The sequence below is a fragment of the Bombina bombina genome, chromosome 6 (assembly GCF_027579735.1).
Source record: "Bombina bombina isolate aBomBom1 chromosome 6, aBomBom1.pri, whole genome shotgun sequence".
Lineage (NCBI taxonomy): Eukaryota > Metazoa > Chordata > Amphibia > Anura > Bombinatoridae > Bombina > Bombina bombina.
In genome coordinates this window covers 878,477,124-878,496,942 of record NC_069504.1, presented here as the reverse complement: position 1 = coordinate 878,496,942, position 19,819 = coordinate 878,477,124, and the positions used below count along the sequence as shown (strand labels likewise).

Genomic DNA, 19,819 nt, shown 5'->3' with positions numbered 1-19,819 from the left:
CAGCTTGGAGGAAGGAAGGGTTGGAAGGAACCGGAGGCCTTTGAGTGTTTCAGTGGACAATTGGAGGGCAAGTACTTGCCCTAGAAACTACCGAAGGCCACCCAGTCCTGGAGAGTATGTCAGTATCCGTTTTAGAGCTCCGCCGCAGAAGACCAAGGAGAAGGAAGACATTCCCCCTCAAGAATATATTGCCATGGAGATACAGTCTCCCTCTATTCCCAATGGAGAATATACTGAGATGTTTATTGGACCTGCTACATGTGTGGAACCTCAAATTAAACTGACCTCAGTGCCTATCCCAGAAAAGACTTTAGGGATTACACCGAAGACAGAAAGTGCTTTGAGGCCTACAGCTGAGACGTTTTGGACCGTAGTTTCTCCAGAAGTAATGTTGGGTTCTAATGTCAAGTTGCCTTCAGGGTCCTCCACAGAGAAGGCTTTAGGGCCTCTAGAAAAGGCATTAGGAACAAATGCTGTGGTGGAAGATACAGACATGAGGTCCATAGTTTCTGCAGTAACTGGATGTAGCTTGCATGTGGGACAGGATCGTACTAAGCTAATGAAGGTTGACCCTTCTATCCGCATGAGACATTGCTCTGATACCTTCCGCCAAACTCCAGCTTCCTCCTGTAACGGAAATCGCACACCTGCTGTGGAACCTGGACTAAATTACATAGATCTGGATCTGGCAAAGGATGGAGTTCACACTAATGCAGTATCTGCAATGCCAACATTGGTTCAACCAGCGAAGCCTAGCCAACTGGGAAACACATCCTGCATCAACACATATGCCAGCATTGACTTTCAAATGTCGGGGGAGCTAAGAAGGGGCAGCAGAGATGGTACAGGTATGAGTAGAAGAATATTTTATATTCACTCTAATCTTACCCTGTGGTTTTTTTAAATATATTTGTTTCAGTGTGTATCCCATTCTGTAGCAAGTGTCTCTATATGTAAGTTTCATGGTGCCTGATTCTCAAAAATTCTCAAGCTTGGAGTCAAATTCATTATGCAGACTTAACAGGGCCAGAACTCACTGAATTCTTTTAGTATAGGGGCAGAGTATGGAAGTCCCAGAGAGAGTAATGAAACTGAAAAGTAATATATACTCAACTAGAAGCAAATAAAAGTTAAACTGTAGTGAAAACATTTCAATTTAATTTGATTTGCTACAAAGTTAGAATTAACATCAGTGTCACTCTGGCTGCCCACTTCAAAAATATTTATTTTTTTGTGAGCTAACGGTTTGAACTGTTCTCCATTTGACTCTCCATCTATTAAAAAAATAAATAAATAAAGAAATGGGTAAATGTTGTATGGCTAGAGCACTGATTGGAGAACAGTTTAAACCATTAGCTTGCAAAAAAAAAATTTGCTTCTGAAGTGGCGCCGGTGCGTGGGGTATTTGAATTTTAGTGCTACATTAAAAAGTAAGTATAAGTGTATCTTTATTACAGCTGATGAATTAAACTCCATCTGTTTATACCATTTCTTTAAATGTAATAAAACTTAAAGGTCAAAATCTGAAGTGTAAAGTAATATAAAATACAAGCACAAAGTGTAAATGTAACAAAACTCTCATGTCATGCAGTATACTATGTTATACTATGCTTGTCTCTCCTTCACATGCAGAAAGGCAGGGAACGTGCCTCAAAGATATAGCAAAATCTGCCTTTCTAGAATCTTGTAAGTGATCTCACAGTGCTGGATGACCCATTTAGGTAATCCCAGGTGAGCAGAGAGCTTTAGAGAATTGGGCCCATGAATCTTATTGGATGAATACTTCTGGCTCAGACCTTGGAGAGTGTTGTGGTAAATCAAGTAAGACATTGCAATGCTTTCCTTTTCTATGCAAGGGTTTTATATATATATATATGTGTTTTTCTTTACTTATGAATGGTGTAACACTTGGAGGTCAGTATTCTTTCTTTCTCCGTCAAAGTTCTATTATTCCTCTCTATATTTTGAATATTTTATGCTTGAGTGTACATCAGTATAACCTTGGCTTTCATACTGTTAGATAAATGTGGTTTATTTCAAGTGCATTTTTCTGTATGATTTAGTCTTCCGAGCCTTTGTCAAGGTTAGTGTATTGCAAGAAAAATAAATAAATAAAAATACAACATACTATGTAAAAATGCTTGCAGAGTAGACCAGTGGCAAAATGGTTCAATAATATATCCATATCACCACCTAGTGGTCCCTGGTTGTGACAGCTGTACCCAGCTGTGAATGTGAAAGCAGTAAAAACTGGATAGTAATAAATTTATCAGTGACTAGAATACACTCAAAGAACATTCATTTAACCCTCGAGGGTTGAAAGAATCCAGCAAAAAAATTCTCAACATTCAAGTGAAGTAGGACTTTAAATCCCCACTTATTGGAATTACAAAATGAATTGCCTTAAAACAAAACCAGGGACATTGATAAAATATATAAAATCGTGTAGATCGGCAGGATCTTTATTACAAGGTACTTAATTTGTTTAAATAACTAAAAGAGCAAGTAATTTACGTTCTTTGTATAAAATGTATACCAGACTATTAAAATTGGTTCTAGACTTGTAGGGTCACTGGTTAATGGAATATGTGATATTTCTCTGGGGAAGGATATGTGTTTAAAAATGTTAGAAAGCTGTTTACCTTTCTCTGTATTAAGGAAAATCAGACTACATTTTTTTTACCACATGAAAGAACAAAAACAAAATACTTCTCAATTGTTTACATGCATTCATACTGGTTTAAAAAAAATAAAAATCCTGTGTATGTGGCAGCAATATGAGTCGAGGAAAGTGGGAGGTGGCGAAGCCTTATGGACACAGGGTCATTGTGTTGGTAATGAGGAGGGAGAAAGAGAGAAATCCCATTTTTGGCCCAACACAGAATTTTACATGTAAACTTTTTTTATCCTTTATATATTTCTCACTCTATTAATCTCTATATGTACCTATAATTTATATCATAAAGACTGATTGAGATATATATATATATATATATATATATATATATATATATATATATATATATATATATATATATATATATATATATATATATATATATATATATATATATATATATATATATATATATATATATATATATATATATATATATATATAATGTATGTATGTGTGTATATATATATATATATATATATGTATGCGCCAGGCCTTTTCCTGATTAGGATACAATTGTTGATTATAATTGTACGTGTTGTTAAAATATATATATGTCGCATTCGAATATTACATTTATAAAACACAGTATTAGACTAGAAATACTATTTTGAATTCGAATGTCACATTCGAATAGAATATCACATTTAAAACACAGTATTAGACTAGAAATACTATTTCAAATTCGAATGGGACATTCAAATTCGAATGTGACATTCAAATTCGAATATTACATTTATTAAACACAGTTGTAGACTAGAAATACTATTTCAAATTTGAATGTCACAATCTAATTCGAATGTCACATTCAAATTCGAATATTACATTTAAAAATTGAATGAATACATAGCTAAACATTCTATTATTTGAACGAATATTTTCGAATTTTATTGAAAAATTCGAAAATAGAATGTTAGAATGTTATATAAACATTCAAAATTCGATTCGAACGAATGTATCAAAATTCGTTTTAAATTTCGAATTTTTAGAAACATTCGCCCATCCCTAGTTAATAGGACAAGTGCACTCTCACGACCAGTATCACGATTTGCCAGGGTGCATGAATGTGGGTAATAATAGCAAAAGATAGAAGACAGCACTCTCTGGTCTTAAATACAAAGGGTCTGAGGAAGGGGAAGCTTTCCCCGAAACGTCACTACAAATAAAACAACCTTTGTATTTAAGACCAGAGAGTGCTGTCTTCTATCTTTTGATATATATGTATATATAAATTTCTTGGAAGGGCTGGCACTTGTGTTCACTCAGCATGCATATTACAATAATATTAAGCACCAAGCAGTACTAAACTATATAAAACAGCTGTGTCCAGTCTAAGGCATTGGGAGCACAGTGTAGCACTACATTGCTTTTAAGGCTTATAGCAATTGCAAGGTGAAAAAGGTGGCTGCCTTAGGGTACAGTGGTAGGGAAATATTCTTACGATTTTTAATGCCAGGCCCTAGTACTTACATTAATTTTTAATACAAGGGCTGGGCTTCAGATTCCACTCCCTCTTTTTATTGGAATGGTGGGCCGGGTGACTATGCACTGATGTCCAGCTCTATTTGCTGCAACTAGACCCATTCTCTATCCTATCAGCATTGTTTTTGTGACACGCAAAACTGTGTGCGCATGAAGCCTATGGACATATTGAGCTGCCATGTTGACACACAGAGCCTGTATGTGCAAGCACCCTACAGACATATTGGGCTGCCATGGTTACACTTGGAGCCTATGTGTACATGCTGCCTTTTAATGTATGGCTTACCACAGTGACACACGTAGCCGATGCCTGCATGCAGCCTATGGATTTATTGGCCTGCTATGGTGACATTAGGAGCCTGTGTGTGCATGTAGCCCATGTACATACTGGTCTGCCACTGTGATGCTTAGGGCCCATGTTTGCATGCAGGCTATAGATGTATTCTGCTACAGTGACACTCTGAGCCCTATAGACTGTCTTCCAGGGTGACACGTGGAGCCTGAGTGTGCATGCAGCCTATGGGTGTATTGGTCTGCCAGGGTGATGCTCAGAGCATGTATGTGCATGCAGCCTATGGATGTATTGTTCTGTCAGGGTGATGCTCAGAGCACGTATGTGCGTGTGCAAGCAGCCCTACAGACATATTGTTCTGTCATGGTGACACTGAGCTTGTGTGCATACAGCCTATGGGTGTATTGGTCTGTCAGGGTGATGCTCAGAGCTTGTATGTGCATGCAGCCTATGGGTGTATTGTTCTGCCAGGGTGATCCTCAGAGCAAGTGTGCGCATGCAGCCTACAGACATATTGTTCTGTCATGGTGACACTGAGCTCATGTGCATGCAGCCTATGGGTGTATTGGTCTGTCAGGGTGATGCTCAGAGCTTGTATGTGCGTGTGCATGCAGCCTACAGACATATTGTTCTGTCATGGTGACACTGAGCTCGTGTGCATGCAGCCTATAGATGCATTGTTCTGTCAGGGTGATGCTCAGAGCACGTATTTACGTGTGCAAACAGCCCTACAGACATATTGTTCTGCCATGGTGACACTGAGCTTGTGTGCATGCAGCCTATGGGTGTATTGGTCTGTCAGGGTGATGCTCAGAGCTTGTATGTGCATGCAGCCTACAGACATATTGTTCTGTCAGGGTGATGGTCAGAGCTTGTATGTGCATGCAGCCTACAGACATATTGTTCTGTCATGTTGACACTGAGCTCAAGTGTACACGCAGTCTATGGATGTATTGGTCTGTCAGGGTGATACTTAGAAGCCCGTGTGTCACTATGCAGTAATACTTTACTTTTCTGAATCAATTAAGCCACCTTTCCCATCAATCTAGTCAGGGAAGGTGCAAACGTTATTGGAGCTGCAGGCAAATATGCACTACTTTTGTGTATATAGTAGTAATGGTAATTAATGACAAAAAGTTATAGGTCTCCACTCTCCATATAAAAGGACATAGGAATTCTTAACCATCTTAACATACACTAAAATAAGCTTAACATTCTATGCATAAAATCCACATGAAAATACATGGGTTATTAAATAAGTATTTGTATGCTTAGAAAATAATAAAGAAACTTGTCTGTTTCTTTAGCTCTATTTTGTCCTGTTTGTTTAGCACAATGTTGGTTGTTTAATACATGCTTTATTTAATCCCTTGGGTGCCAGATAAGATTTTAGAACATTGCTGTGCACTTAAAGGGACATGAAATCCATTTTTTTTAATGATTCAGACAGAACATGTAATTTTAAACACCTTTCCTATTTATGTCCATTATTTAATTTGCTTAATTCTCTTGGTATCTTAATTTTAAAAGCATACCCAGGTAGGCTTAGGAGGAGCAATGCATTACTGTGAGTTAGCTGTTGATTGGTGGCTGCAAATGCCTCCTTTTCACTGGTTCATCTGGTGTGTTCAGCATAGCTCCCAATAGTGCATAACTGCTCCTTCATCAAAGGATACCAAGAGAATGAAGCACATTTGACAATAGAAGGAAGTTGGAAAGTCATTTAAAACCACATGCTCTATTTGAATCCTGAAAGAAAATGTTTATCTTTTAGCTCTAAGGACCTGATGATCAAAAATTCACCGACATAAAGAGAATTTTTTTTTTTAATCTAATTTTAATATATTGCATTGTAGGTGTGTCTCATTGACACCCATAATCAACAGCTAGCTCCAAGTAGTGCACTGCTACTCCATAACCTACCTTGACATGCTTTTCAACAAAGGTTACCAAGAGAACACATTTAGGTAATGGTTTTAAAATTGCATGCTCTATCTGAATTATGAAAGTTTCATTTTTACGGTAGCTTTAAGCTTTTTCAAGCAAAAAAATATTTTAGCTTGTGGAGTTGCTGCTTTTTTCATATGCATCATTGATATTTAGGCCATGAAACCCATTTTTCTCTTTAATAATTCAGAGAAACACATTTCCAATTTACTTCTATTATCTAATTTGCTTAATTCTCTTGATATCCTTTGTTGAAAAGCATATTTAAATAGGCTCAGTAGCCTCTGATTGGTGGCTGCACAACAATGCCTCATGTGATTGACTCACCCATGTGCATTGCTATTTCTTCAACAAAGGATATCTAAAGAATGAAGCAAATTAGATAATAGATGTAAATTGCAAAGTTGTTTTAAATTGTATCCTCTATCTGAATCATGAAATAAAATATTTGGGTTTCATGTCCCTTTAAGTTGCATGTCCCTTTAGGTTGAACAGCTGGGGGGCAGATGTTTGCTGTAAAGACCATTTTTACACTCAATACTGGGAATTTAACATTTCTTAAAGATTAGGTGGGGACATTTGTTTTCTACAAGCTTCTAGTAATGTTATGTTTTGTTTTTATTAAATAAAAAAATAGTAAATTGTCTTAATTGATTAAATTGTAACATTAAAGGGACATAATACTCATATGCTAAATCACTAGAAAGTGATGCAGAATAACTGTAAAACGCTGACCAGAAAATATCGCCTGAACATCCTCTATGCAAAAATGGAAGATATTTTACCTCAAAATGTGTTCAGTTTACAATTTTAAGTTCTCTGTAAACCGTTCTCCTTCAACTACTGTCAGCTGCATGTTAAAAAAAGAAACAAAAAAATAAGCTTTTTTTAGTGCTGATGTCACACTTTTCTTTACTGTGATCTCATGAGATTTCACTGAAATCTTGCAAGATTTCATAGTGAACTGAGAAGGGATATAACTGGGGTTGCCATCCGGCCATGTTTTCCTGGACACTTATGAGTTACACATGCTGCAGGGTAGAACATGTATTGTGCCTTTGGACATCACATACATAGTGCTGATGAACAGCACAATACATGTTCCTCCCTGCACACCCTACAGCAGGGCTTGATAAACCCAGGGAGCCACTGGCTCCTAGAATTTTACCCGTGGCTCGTAACAATTTGTGCTGTTCTCCATATATCTATATACAAATACCACTGCTTGACTCCAAAAAGTATGACTGCCTCCTAAATTTAAAACTAATTTGTCTACCCCTGCCCTACAGCATGTGTAACTCATAAGTGTCCAGGAAAACATGGCCGACGTGGAAACCCTAGATATAACATGACTGTAACTGTGCCTGCACATGCCAGATTAACGCTCCCTTAACGCTCCCTTGCAAGTCCCAGGACTAACATCTTATTTGGCTGCTTAATGTGATGTGGCTACTTCGGGAATTTTGAGGTATAATATCTTCAATTTTTACATAGAGGTGTTCAGGTGATATTTTCTAGTCGGCTATTTACAGTTAGGCTGTATCATTTTCAAGTGATTCAACAATTGGGTATAATGTCCCTTTATGATAAGTTACATAGATGTAACATTCACCTTTTTAAGGAGACTTTCATATGTATGAAAAAGACCAGTTTGACTTACCTTTAGTAAAATAAAGAAGACAAGGTTTTAGTCAAAAAGACATGCCACGTGTTAATTTTAATCTTTGTCAATACAATACTCTTCAAAAAAAAAAAGGAAAATACACAGCCAGCTATTCATGTGCATGACCATTTTCAAGCCACACTTATAAAACAAAAACCAGCAGCATTATGTTTAGAGACAAGTGGTAAAAATTTTGGGTGTTTTTATTTTTTATTTATTTTATGTGCAGCGAGAATACAAGCTTGTTTGTAGTCTTGTTTGCTTTTTGGATAACATTTCCAAGCCAAAATGCCTGCCTGAAGCATAAAATATTGCAAGAGCGTTTAATTTACTGTCATATTGCAACTGTCGGCTGAAGAGCTGCATATTATTGTGCCAGGTCTGCTGGACTGCTTGATTTTTGAATAGCGGCTTGGAGTTTTCAAGGGGATTTGCTGTGAATTGTCAGTCTCGCTTGATTTTGAATAAGGGCCTTGTCTTCATCGCAGTCTACTGTTCCGTCTGAACTGCTGTTTTTAAAGTACTGTTGTCTTGAAGCTATGTATTATTTAGATGTAAGGAAGCTTTAGGCATGAACAGACCAATGCTAAATGTGTGTGACATCACCAAGTATATGCAGATGCATTTCTTAAAGGGACAGAAAAGTTAAACTTAAGCTTTCCCTGTTCAGATAGAACATCTGCAATTGTTTTCCAGTAGCCAAACTCCACTCATGCTTGATTTATTTGGAGGAGCTAATCTAAGCTTGAGTTTGCAGACAACAAGGATAGCCCTGCTCATTAAGTCATAAAGTGCATTGTTTTGCAGTTGTTACCTGCTAAAGCAAATTAGGTATAAATATATAGCAAGGTTAGCCTTGGAAAGTAAACGGTGAATTTCCAGCTCTGAGTATTGGAAAACCCAAACTTTTCAGAGCTAAATTACATGAAAAAGGGGGCTCAATAAACAGTGAAAGTATAATGCAAACTTGTTTTACTACCCATAACTAAACATATTAAAATCTCAAGGTTTTTACTTTGCCTTTAACACATTGTTGGCATTGAAATGCATGCAGTAATATTGAGAGGCAAACACTAGAATCACAGAGCAAGATGTGACAATATATCCCAGTTAACATGTCAGGGCATTATTAGGCCAAAGGGAATTCAAGTCAGACAGTATATTGTTCCTGCTGTAAGCTTAGGAAATCTTCAAATAGTTAATTAAATATCTGCACTGATGTTCATAACCACAGATCTGCAAGTTTAGACATTGTAGTGCAGAAAAGCAGATACAACCAGTGACCTAATCAACAGTGGCAACCACGTAGCTGGGCTGTGCGACCGCAGCTGTCTTGTGCCTCAGTGGCCACATTCACTTGGGACCAGCAGTTCTCTGTAGCTCCTCAGTGTTATTTTAACAATGTGTTTAATCCATTTGCACATTAAACACACAGAGCCCTACCGACCCTGCTAGTCTAACAAATTAGAGCATGTAATTTTTGCACAATAATGCCCCTTTAAGTTTTAAGGAGATTTCACCAGGGGAATTTGTTCCCTACCATATCTAATGAGGAACCTAATGTGTTTGGCTCAAAGTAGCAAAATATAAATAGGTTATAACCAAATAGCTAATCACACGGCCAGAAAGAAGAGATATATTAAGACACACAGAATAAACCTTTGATGTGGGAAGATTTGTTTTTATCCCCTTGATATCACATGACGTATTAAGTATCGACCAGCTTGGCTAGGTTATATTGTGACATTATAGCCTTTCTGTTGTCATTTTCAATTAGTGTTTCTCACTCCACAATCTTTCTCCTGTAGAGCAGTCACAGAGTGACCACATCTGCAGCAGCACCATCGCTATAAGTGCACAGATAAAAGAGAAAAGTTTTGGGGCAGGTGAGATTTTATCTGGTCTCTTTAAAGGGTCATGAAACCCATTTTTCATGATTCAGATAGAGCATGCAATTTTAAATACATTTCCTGTTTTTTTTCTATTTAATTTATTTTGTTCTTTAGTTACTTAGAGACTAATAGCTAGCATTAGTCCTAAAAAGTGTTTTGGATCCTACATTTGCTTTTAGTGTTCTAAAGTAATTTACTTTTATTTCATTGAGAGGATAAGCATAACTCCCAGCTGTCCCTATTTCTGAACACTGACCCTCTGAGACAGCCATATATTGCTATTTGCAGAATTTCCCCTAGCCCCGCCCATGACCCACCCAGATATGCTCATTATCTCACCAACAAATTACAGTGACCCCACCCCTCCCAACATGGTCCTACCCACAAAATGCGAGTGGCCCCCCTCCACCTCTTGAGTCCCTAATACCCAGACAGAAATGTTGGGAGGTATGGATGAGCAGTGCCTAGGAGGAGCCAAGTTTCACAACTTATTTACATACTTATAGGTTTTACATTTTCAGAATTATTTTAAAGTGACCCTCAAGTTAAAATTAAACCTTTTAAACAACATTCCAATTCACTTTCATTATCAAAATGTGAACAATCTTTTTATATGCACACTTTCTGAGGCACCAGATTCTACTGAGAATGTGCAAGATTCACTGAATATACGTGTGTGCATTTTGTTATTGGCTGATGGCTGTCACATGATGCAGTGGGAGGGAAAATAGAACTAACCTTAAAATTGGTCAGAAAATAAATCTACTACTCATTTGAAATTCAAACAAAGTGCTTTTATGTTGTCTTTTTATTATGCATTTACTGATTATGCAACCCTACTGTGTTTAGTGGTCTTTTTAAACAAGTGAATGAGGGCAATATTTAGGATGAAATAAAATTCCATACATAGTACCACTTCACCTTCTTTACTTTTGACCAGTACACAAAAAAAGGAAGAGCTAACCACTTCCGGGTTGTGTAAATCTGCCATTTGTTGTCTGCTAGCTCAGCCTATTCCTAAAGCAAGTCTTAAAGGGACATTCCAGTCAAATATTTGAGTAGAAACATATTTGCAATATACACGTATTAGCAAAAATGCTTCTAGTTAAAGCTATCTCTTTTTTTAGTGTTATTATTTGTCTCTGCACGTGCATGTGAGGCATAGCTAGATATTCTCAGTGCCCAAGTATTTTTAAATACTGCAGCTGCTCAGAGTGCCAGAGGGGCTTGTATCATGTCAGCAATTAACAAATTGAGTCATTACCAGATGATACAAGCCCCTTAGGCTCTCTGAGCAAGTGCTGTGTTTAAAATGCTGGTGCACGGTGCATACTTAAATACACTTTTGAAACAGCTATAGCTTTTATTAGAAGCACTTTTGCTAATACTTGTATATTACACAAATGCTTCTATTAAAAAATGAAATTCATCCATGTGGATTCCAATTTTGGCTGGAATTTCATTTTAAAAATCATTTTCCCTTCCCTTACAAGTTTACCTTGTGAAAAATGAGTTGTATATAGTAGTTTATTCCCTGTATGATTTGTTCTGATTGTGATGTTTTGTTGCTGAATGGCTACTGTGTAGAGCTACGAAAATAGTTTAAACTGCAAGAATTTTGTTTCGTGTTTTTTTTTGTTGTGTGTTTTTTTGTGGCTCATTTCCTTAGAAGCATCCACTGTATAAACACGTTTGTTTCTTACTATGTGTATTGATGGATCCTTTTAGATCATCTTGTCTGAGAAAAGTCCGTAACAGGATGATCTAAAAGCAAATTTTATATATACTGTTAGCTGTGTATCTTATTAAGAGGCATAACCCACATTTGTATATATGACGACGTGGTACATACATACAGGATAGGGTTCAATAAAATAAGCATTATTGACCAAAATCTGAATCGTAGTACACAAAAACATGTGTTAAAAGCCCATTGCAAGAAGCTAAAATACATTATGCCGCACAATTCATCATTAAATTACTCAAAAATAAAACCATAATTTCTTCTGTTAAGTGTGATCAGTCCACGGGTCATCATTACTTCTGGGATATTACTCCTCCCCAACAGGAAGTGCAAGAGGATTCACCCAGCAGAGCTGCATATAGCTCCTCCCCTCTACGTCACTCCCAGTCATTCTCTTGCACCCAACGACTAGATAGGATGTGTGAGAGGACTATGGTGATTTTATTTAGTTTTATTTCTTCAATCAAAAGTTTGTTATTTTTTAATAGCACCGGAGTGTGTTATTCCTTCTCTGGTGGAGTTTGAAGAAGAATCTACCAGAGTTCTTACTATGATTTTAGCCGGAGTTGTTAAGATCATATTGCTGTTTCTCGGCCATCTGAGGAGAGGTAAACTTCAGATCAGGGGACAGCGGGCAGTTTAGTCTGCAAAGAGGTATGTAGCAGTTTTTATTTTCTGACAATGGAATTGATGAGAAAATCCTGCCATACCGACATAATATCATGTATGTATATTAACATTTGAGTATTCTGGGGAATGGTACTTCACTGGAATTACACTATATATATAAGACTTTAGCCTAATTGCAAAGCAACAGGTTTTTTAATAACTCTTAATTTATGTTAAACGTTTTTGCTGGGATGTAAAATCGTTTCCATTTTCTGAGGTACTGGGTGAATAAAATGTTTGGGCACTATTATTCCACTTGGCAGTTGCTTGATCTAATTATGACAGTTTACTGATCTCTCTCACTGTTGTGTGTGAGGGGGAGGGACCTGTTTTTGGCGCTTTTGCTACGCATCAGAAATTTCAGTCAGAAGCTCATTGTTTTTTCCTGCATGTTCCGGTTTATCCCTACAGAACTCAGGGGTCTTCAAAGCTTGTTTGAGGGAAGTAATCTAACAGAGCTGTGAGATTATTGTTGACTGTGATAAAAAACGTTTATTCTTTAACTTTTTTATGCCATCAGGGTTAGTTTTTCTTTGCTAATGGGAACAAACCTTTGCTAAATTGTGTTTTGTTTTTCAAAGTTTATTAATTTCAACTGTTATATATCTTTCAGTGCTTCTTAAAGCACAGTACGTTTTTTTTTCATTGTGTTTTACTTGAACAATATTTCCAAGTTGCAAGTTTATTTGCTAGTGTGTTAAACATGTCTGATTCAGAGGATGAGACCTGTACTATTTGTGCCAACGCCAAAGTGGAGCCCAATAGAAATTTATGTACTAACTGTATTGATGCTACTTTAAATAAAAGTCAATCTGTACAAATTGAACAAATTTCACCAAACAACGAGGGGAGAGTTATGCCGACTAACTCGCCTCACGTGACAGTACCTGCATCTCCCGCTCGGGAGGTGCGCGATATGGTGGCGCCCAGTACATCTGGGCGGCCATTACAAATAACATTACAAGATATGGCTACTGTTATGACTGAGGTTTTGGCTAAATTACCAGAACTAAGAGGCAAGCGCGATCACTCTGGGGTGAGAACAGAGTGCGCTGATAATGCTAGGGCCATGTCAGATACTGCGTCACAACTTGCAGAACATGAGGACGGAGAGCTTCATTCTGCGGCTGACGGTTCTGATCCAAACAGATTGGATTCAGATATTTCAAATTTTAAATTTAAACTGGAAAACCTCCGTGTATTACTAGGGGAGGTGTTAGCGGCTCTGAATGATTGTAACACAGTTGCAATACCAGAGAAAATGTGTAGGTTGGATAAATATTTTGCGGTACCGACGTGTACTGACGTTTTTCCTATACCTAAGAGACTAACTGAAATTATTACTAAGGAGTGGGATAGACCCGGTGTGCCGTTCTCACCCCCTCCGATATTTAGAAAGATGTTTCCAATAGACACCGCCACTCGGGACTTATGGCAAACGGTCCCTAAGGTGGAGGGAGCAGTTTCTACTTTAGCTAAGCGTACCACTATCCCGGTAGAGGATAGCTGTGCCTTTTCAGATCCAATGGATAAAAAGTTAGAGGGTTACCTTAAGAAAATGTTTGTTAAACAAGGTTTTATATTGCAACCCCTTGCTTGCATTGCGCCGGTCACGGCTGCAGCGGCATTCTGGATTGAGTCTCTAGAAGAGAACCTTAGTTCAGCTACGCTGGACAACATTTTGGACAGGCTTAGAATACTTAAGCTAGCTAATTCATTCATTTCGGAAGCCGTAGTACATTTAACTAAACTTACGGCTAAGAATTCCGGTTTCGCCATTCAGGCGCGTAGAGCACTGTGGCTAAAATCCTGGTCAGCTGATGTAACTTCTAAGTCCAAATTACTTAATATACCTTTCAAGGGACAGACCTTATTCGGGCCCGGTTTGAAAGAAATTATCGCTGACATTACAGGAGGTAAGGGCCACGCCCTGCCTCAAGACAAAGCCAAATCTAAGGCTAGACAGTCTAATTTTCGTTCCTTTCGGAATTTCAAAGCAGGAGCAGCATCAACTTCCACTGCTCCAAAACAAGAAGGATCTGGTACTCGCTACAGACAAGGCTGGAGACCTAACCAGTCCTGGAACAAGGGCAAGCAGGCCAGGAAACCTGCTGCTGCCCCTAAAACAGCATGAATTGAGGGCCCCCGATCCGGGATCGGATCTAGTGGGGGGCAGACTTTCTCTCTTCGCCCAGGCTTGGGCAAGAGATGTCCAGGATCCCTGGGCGCTAGAGATAATATCTCAGGGATACCTTCTAGACTTCAAATACTCTCCTCCAAGAGAGAGATTTCATCTGTCAAGGTTGTCGACAAACCAAACAAAGAAAGAAGCGTTTCTACGCTGCATACAAGAACTATTGTTAATGGGAGTAATCCATCCAGTTCCACGGTCGGAACAGGGACAGGGGTTTTACTCAAATCTGTTTGTGGTTCCCAAAAAAGAGGGAACTTTCAGACCAATCCTGGATTTAAAGATCCTAAACAAATTCCTAAGAGTTCCATCATTCAAAATGGAGACTATTCGGACAATTTTACTCATGATCCAAGAAGGTCAGTACATGACCACAGTGGATTTAAAGGATGCTTACCTTCACATACCGATTCACAAAGATCATTACCGGTATCTAAGGTTTGCCTTTCTAGACAGGCATTACCAGTTTGTAGCTCTTCCATTCGGATTGGCTACAGCTCCGAGAATCTTCACAAAGGTTCTAGGTGCTCTTCTGGCGGTACTAAGACCGCGGGGAATTTCGGTAGCTCCGTACCTAGACGACATTCTGATACAAGCTTCAAGCTTTCAAACTGCCAAGTCTCATACAGAGTTAGTACTGGCTTTTCTAAGGTCACATGGATGGAAGGTGAACGAAAAGAAAAGTTCACTCGTTCCACTCACAAGAGTTCCCTTCCTGGGAACTCTTATAGATTCTGTAGAAATGAAGATTTACCTGACAGAGGACAGGTTAACAAGACTTCAAAGTGCTTGCCGCACCCTTCATTCCATTCAACACCCGTCAGTGGCTCAATGCATGGAGGTAATCGGCTTAATGGTAGCGGCAATGGACATAGTGCCATTTGCTCGCTTACACCTCAGACCACTGCAACTATGCATGCTAAGTCAGTGGAATGGGGATTACTCAGACTTGTCCCCTTCTCTGAATCTGGATCAAGAGACCAGAAATTCTCTTCTATGGTGGCTTTCTCGGCCACATCTGTCCAGGGGGATGCCATTCAGCAGACCAGACTGGACAATTGTAACAACAGACGCCAGCCTTCTAGGTTGGGGTGCCGTCTGGAATTCTCTGAAGGCTCAGGGACAATGGAGTCAGGAGGAGAGTCTCCTGCCAATAAACATTCTGGAATTGAGAACAGTTCTCAATGCCCTCCTGGCTTGGCCCCAGTTGACAACTCGGGGGTTCATCAGGTTTCAATCGGACAACATCACGACTGTAGCTTACATCAACCATCAGGGAGGGACAAGAAGCTCCCTAGCAATGATGGAAGTATCAAAGATAATTCGCTGGGCAGAGTCTCACTCTTGCCACCTGTCAGCAATCCACATCCCGGGAGTGGAGAACTGGGAGGCGGATTTCTTAAGTCGTCAGACTTTTCATCCGGGGGAGTGGGAACTTCATCCGGAGGTCTTTGCCCAAATACTTCGACGTTGGGGCAAACCAGAGATAGATCTCATGGCGTCTCGACAGAACGCCAAGCTTCCTCGTTACGGGTCCAGATCCAGGGATCCGGGAGCGGTTCTGATAGATGCTTTGACAGCACCTTGGACCTTCGGGATGGCTTATGTGTTTCCACCCTTCCCGATGCTTCCTCGATTGATTGCCAGAATCAAACAGGAGAGAGCATCAGTGATTCTAATAGCACCTGCATGGCCACGCAGGACTTGGTATGCAGACCTGGTGGACATGTCATCCTGTCCACCTTGGTCTCTACCTCTGAAACAGGATCTCCTGATTCAGGGTCCCTTCAAACATCAAAATCTAACTTCTCTGAAGCTGACTGCTTGGAAATTGAACGTTTGATTTTATCAAGACGTGGGTTTTCTGAGTCAGTTATTGACACCTTAATACAGGCTAGGAAGCCTGTTACCAGAAGGATTTACCATAAGATATGGCGTAAATACCTATATTGGTGTGAATCCAAAGGTTACTCTTGGAGTAAGGTTAGGATTCCTAGGATATTGTCTTTTCTACAAGAAGGTTTAGAAAAGGGTTTATCTGCTAGTTCATTAAAGGGACAGATCTCAGCTCTGTCCATTCTGTTACACAAACGTCTGTCAGAAGTGCCAGACGTTCAGGCTTTTTGTCAGACTTTGGCCAGGATTAAGCCTGTGTTTAAAACTGTTGCTCCGCCATGGAGTTTAAACCTTGTTCTTAACGTTTTACAGGGTGTTCCGTTTGAACCCCTTCATTCCATTGATATAAAGTTGTTATCTTGGAAAGTTCTATTTTTAATGGCTATTTCCTCGGCTCGAGTTATCGGCCTTACATTGTGATTCTCCTTATTTGATTTTTCATTCGGATAAGGTAGTTCTGCGCACTAAACCTGGGTTCTTACCTAAGGTAGTCACTAACAGGAATATCAATCAAGAGATTGTTGTTCCTTCTTTGTGTCCAAATCCTTCTTCAAAGAAGGAACGTCTTCTGCACAATCTGGATGTAGTTCGTGCCCTAAAGTTTTACTTACAGGCAACTAAGGAATTTCGACAAACGTCTTCCCTGTTTGTCGTTTACTCTGGTCAGAGGGGAGGTCAAAAGGCTTCTGCTACCTCTTTCTTTTTGGCTTCGTAGCATAATTCGTTTAGCCTATGAGACTGCTGGACAGCAGCCTCCTGAAAGAATTACAGCTCATTCTACTAGAGCTGTGGCTTCCACTTGGGCCTTTAAGAATGAGGCCTCTGTTGAACAGATTTGCAAGGCTGCAACTTGGTCTTCGCTTCATACTTTTTCCAAATTTTACAAATTTGACACTTTTGCTTCCTCGGAGGCTATTTTTGGGAGAAAGGTTCTTCAGGCAGTGGTTCCTTCTGTATAAAGAGCCTGCCTATCCCTCCCGTCATCCGTGTACTTTTGCTTTGGTATTGGTATCCCAGAAGTAATGATGACCCGTGGACTGATCACACTTAACAGAAGAAAACATAATTTATGCTTACCTGATAAATTCCTTTCTTCTGTAGTGTGATCAGTCCACGGCCCGCCCTGTTTTTTAAGGCAGGTAAATATTTTTTTTTTTTTAAATTATACTCCAGTCACCACTACACCCTTGGTTTCTCCTTTCTCGTTGGTCCTTGGTCGAATGACTGGGAGTGACGTAGAGGGGAGGAGCTATATGCAGCTCTGCTGGGTGAATCCTCTTGCACTTCCTGTTGGGGAGGAGTAGTATCCCAGAAGTAATGATGACCCGTGGACTGATCACACTACAGAAGAAAGGCAGGTAAGCATAAATTATGTTTTATATTTACCAGATAAATTCCTTTCCTCCCTGGCAGGGAGAGTCCATGACTTCATTCATTACTGTTGGGAAATACAACACCTGGCCACCAGGAGGAGGCAAAGACACCCCAGCCAAAGGCTTAAATATCCCTCCTACTTCCCCTATCCCCCCAGTAATTCTGCCGAGGGTACAAGGAAAAGTAGGATAAACAGGGTATAAAGGTGCCAGAAGAAATAATATAAAAAGGGAGCCTCCCAACAAAAATAAATTACGGGAGGGGTCGTGGACTCTCCATGCCAGAAAGAAAAGGCATTTATCTGGTAAACATAAATTAAGTTTTTCTTCCATAAGGCAGGGAGAGTCCACGACTTCATTCCTTACTGTTGGGGAAAACTATACCCAAGCTCCAGAGGACACTGAAGGAATAACAGGAACAAAAGAGAGGCGGACCCTAGTATGAGGGCACCAGAGCCTGCAAAACTTTTCTCCCGAAAGCTCGGCCGAAGCAAACACATCAAACTTGTAAAATTTTGAAAAAGTGTGTAAGGAGGACCAGGTAACTGCCTTAGAAATTTGATCCATAGAGGCTTCATTCTTAAAAGTCTAGTAGAATGAGCCGTTATCCTCTCAGGAGGCTTTTGTCTCGCTGTCTCGTAAGCTAAGTGGATGATACTCCTCAACGAGAAAGATAGGGAAGTCGTTGTAGCCTTCTCCCCCTACGCTTCCCCGAATAGATGACAAACAAAGAGGAAGATTGTCTGAACTCCTTAGTAGCCTGAATTAAAACTTCAAGGCATGAACCACATCTAGATTATGAAGCAAATGTTCCTTTGCTGAAGCAGGATTAGGACATAAAGAAGGAACAACAATTTCTTGATTAATGTTACGATCAGACACCACCTTAGGGAGGAACCCTAATTTAGTACGTAAAACCACCTTATCAGCATGGAAAACAAGATAAGGGGGGTTACATTGCAAAGCATAAATCTCAGAAACTCTGCGCGCAGAGGCAATAGCCAGCAAAAAGAACCTTTGAAGATAGCAATTTATTGTCAGTAGTATGCATAGGCTAAAATGGAGCCTGCTGCAAAACACGAAGAACAAGATTGAGGCTCCAAGGCGGAGCCCCAGATCTAAACACAGGTCTGATCCTAGTCAGAGCCTTAACGAAGGACTGTACATCCGGAAATTTGGCCAATCTTCTATGCAGTAACACCGACAGGGCTGATATCTGTCCCTTCAGGGAACTAGCAGATAGACCTTTCTCTAGTTCATCCTGGAGAAAAGACAAAATTCTAGCAACCTTAAACTTATGCAGGGAAAAGCCACGCACTTCACACCAGTACAAGTAAGCCCTCCACACATTATGATAGATACGACGAGTAACTGGCTTACGAGCTTGAATCAGAGTTTCAATAACACTCTCAGAAAACCCTCTCTTGGGTAAGACTAAATGTTCAATCACCACGCAGTCAGCCTCAGAGAATCTAGATTTTGATGTACAAAGGGACCCTGTATCAGCAGATCTCTGCGACAAGGTAATCTCCACTGAGAAGCTAAGGACATCCCTACCAGATCCACAAACCATGTCCTTTGCGGCCACAATGAAGCAATAAGAATCACTGGTGCTCACTCCTGCTTGATGCGGGCCACCACACAAGGGAGAAGTGGTAATGGAGGAAAAAGATGTCTGAACCTCCATGGCACTGCTTGGGCATCTTTTAGTTCCGCCTGAGGATACCTCGACCCGTACCTGGGTAGTTTGGTACAGCGGGATGCCATGAGTTCTATTTCGGGCGTCCCCCACTCGCTGCATATCTCTGCAAACACCTCAGGGTGGAGAGACCATTCCCCTAGGTGAAAAGATTGCCTGCTGAGGAAGTTTGCTTCTCAGTTGTCCACACCTGGAATGTGGATCACTGACAGCGTACAGCTGTGAGTCTCCACCAACTCTAGTATCTGAGATACTTCTCTCGTTGCCAAGGAACGTCTCCCCTGATGTTGATGT

At 39.7% G+C, this 19,819-nt stretch overlaps 1 protein-coding gene across 2 annotated transcripts in view; it reads left to right on the top strand.

The window, feature by feature from the left end:
• LOC128663834 (insulin receptor substrate 1) overlaps positions 1-19,819 on the top strand; it is an 80,047-nt gene that overhangs the window by 13,483 nt on the left and 46,745 nt on the right. The window contains exons 3-4 of one of the 2 annotated variants that reach the window (XM_053718359.1): positions 1-848; positions 9,870-9,947. The exon at positions 1-848 is cut by the window's left edge and continues 947 nt beyond it. In XM_053718359.1, coding sequence (XP_053574334.1) covers positions 1-848; positions 9,870-9,947 — 926 coding nt within the window. The remainder of the gene's footprint in view (positions 849-9,869; positions 9,948-19,819) is intronic. The other variant, XM_053718360.1, reaches the window with a different exon arrangement.